This window comes from Nothoprocta perdicaria, unplaced genomic scaffold (assembly GCF_003342845.1).
Source record: "Nothoprocta perdicaria isolate Ctin4 unplaced genomic scaffold, notPer1 scaffold_1025, whole genome shotgun sequence".
Lineage (NCBI taxonomy): Eukaryota > Metazoa > Chordata > Aves > Tinamiformes > Tinamidae > Nothoprocta > Nothoprocta perdicaria.
Genome location: NW_020454123.1, coordinates 3,847 through 5,397, shown reverse-complemented (window position 1 = coordinate 5,397; position 1,551 = coordinate 3,847). Strand labels below are relative to the sequence as shown.

At 70.1% G+C, this 1,551-nt stretch overlaps 1 protein-coding gene across 1 annotated transcript in view; it reads right to left on the bottom strand.

Annotated features, from left to right (window-relative positions):
- Positions 1-5: 5 nt before the first annotated feature.
- LOC112949667 (selenide, water dikinase 2-like) overlaps positions 6-1,551 on the bottom strand; it is a gene marked incomplete at its 3' end in the record, with an annotated part of 3,987 nt that continues 2,441 nt past the window's right edge. The window contains exons 2-6 of the mRNA XM_026042119.1: positions 1,417-1,520; positions 1,213-1,320; positions 816-970; positions 584-674; positions 6-104 (exon numbers count right to left, since the gene is read on the bottom strand). Coding sequence (XP_025897904.1) covers positions 6-104; positions 584-674; positions 816-970; positions 1,213-1,320; positions 1,417-1,520 — 557 coding nt within the window. The remainder of the gene's footprint in view (positions 105-583; positions 675-815; positions 971-1,212; positions 1,321-1,416; positions 1,521-1,551) is intronic.

The following is a 1,551-nucleotide window of genomic DNA, read 5'->3' as shown; positions in this document are numbered from 1 at the left end:
CCACCGGTGCGGTTGAGCGTGGCCATGCTCAGCATGGCCTCCTGGTAGGCGGCCTCCACCTCCTCCCTGGTGACCACCAGCTTGATCTTGTTCCAGCGCTCGGGCTGCGGGCGGCGCGTTGCGTCACCCACGGGGTCCCCAACGGCCCCACGGGGTCCCCAACGTCCCCACAGGGTCCCCAAGATGCCCCCAAGATCTCCAAGGCGTCCCCAAGGTCCCGAGGTCCCCAATGGGTCTCCAATGTCCCCAGGTCTCCAAGGGGTCCCCAATGTCCCCAAGGTGTCCCCAGTGTTCCCGAGGTCCCCAGGGGGTCCCCAATGTCCTCCCAAGGTCCCCGAGTTCCCCAAGGTCCCCACAGTGTCCCAATGTCCCCACGGTATCCCCAGTGTCCCCAAGGTCCCCAAGGCATCCCCAAGCTCCCCAGAGGGTCCACAAAGTCCCCAAGGTCCCCAAGGGGTACCCAATGTCCCTGGGGTCCCCCCAATGTCCCCCCCGAGGTCCCCCCAATGTCCCCCCAAGGTCCTCAAGGTCCCCCCAATGTCCCCAGGATCCCCCCAGCGTCCCCAGTGTCCCCGGCACTCACGTTGTCCAGCCACTGGTGGGCGGTGACGGCCACCTGGGTGCCCAGGGGCTTGGTGAGGACCAGGACGTCACCGGGGACGGCGCTGTCGGGCCTGGGGACACGGGGGGGGGCATGGGGGACACGCGGGGGGGCACCGCGGTCCTGCTGTCCCCCTCATGTCTCAGTGTCCCCCCTCCCCATGTCCCCCATTGTCCCCCCAATGTCCCCAAGGTGTCCCCGTGTCCCCGCTCACATGATGAAGTCGCCCGGGCGGCAGACGACGGTGGCGGCGCCGCCCACGATGAGCCAGGGGTTGAGCAGCGTGTGGCCGCCCGTCACGGAGGTGCCGCCCTCCTCGGCGGCGTCGCGGAAGCCCCGCACCAGCAGCGGCACCACGGCGTCGCGCTCCTGGGGACGGCCGTGTCACCCCCGGGTCGCCCCCTGTCCCCGAGTGTCACCTCCCCCGTCCCTGTCACCCCCCGTGTCCCTGAGCATCACCTCTCCGTGTCCCCATATGTCACCTCCCCGTGTCCCCCCACACGCCATGTCCCCAAGTGTCACCTCCCCCCATCCCCATCCCCCCTGTGCCATGTCCCCGAGTGTCACCTCCCTGGTACCCCCCCATCCCCATGGTGTCCCCGCGGTGTCACCTCGGGGCTCATGGCCTGGCTCACGCTCAGCAGCATCAGCAGGTTGTCGCACTCGGTGATGCCCATGGCGTACAGGTCGCTGAGCACGTTGGCGCACGCGATGCGGCCCTGCGGGGACACCGGGGACGCCGTGGGGACACCGTGGGGACGCCGCGGGGACACTGGTGGCCCCGGTGCCCCGTGGGAGCCCGGCGGGGGCGGTACCATCATGTAGGGGTCCTCGACGAGCGGGTAGAAGAAGTCGGTGGTCTGCACGAGCGAGAGGCCCCCGTGGCGCAGGGGGATGACGCACGAGTCCAGCCCGATGCCTGCGGGGGGGGGGACGGTGGGGGGGGTCAC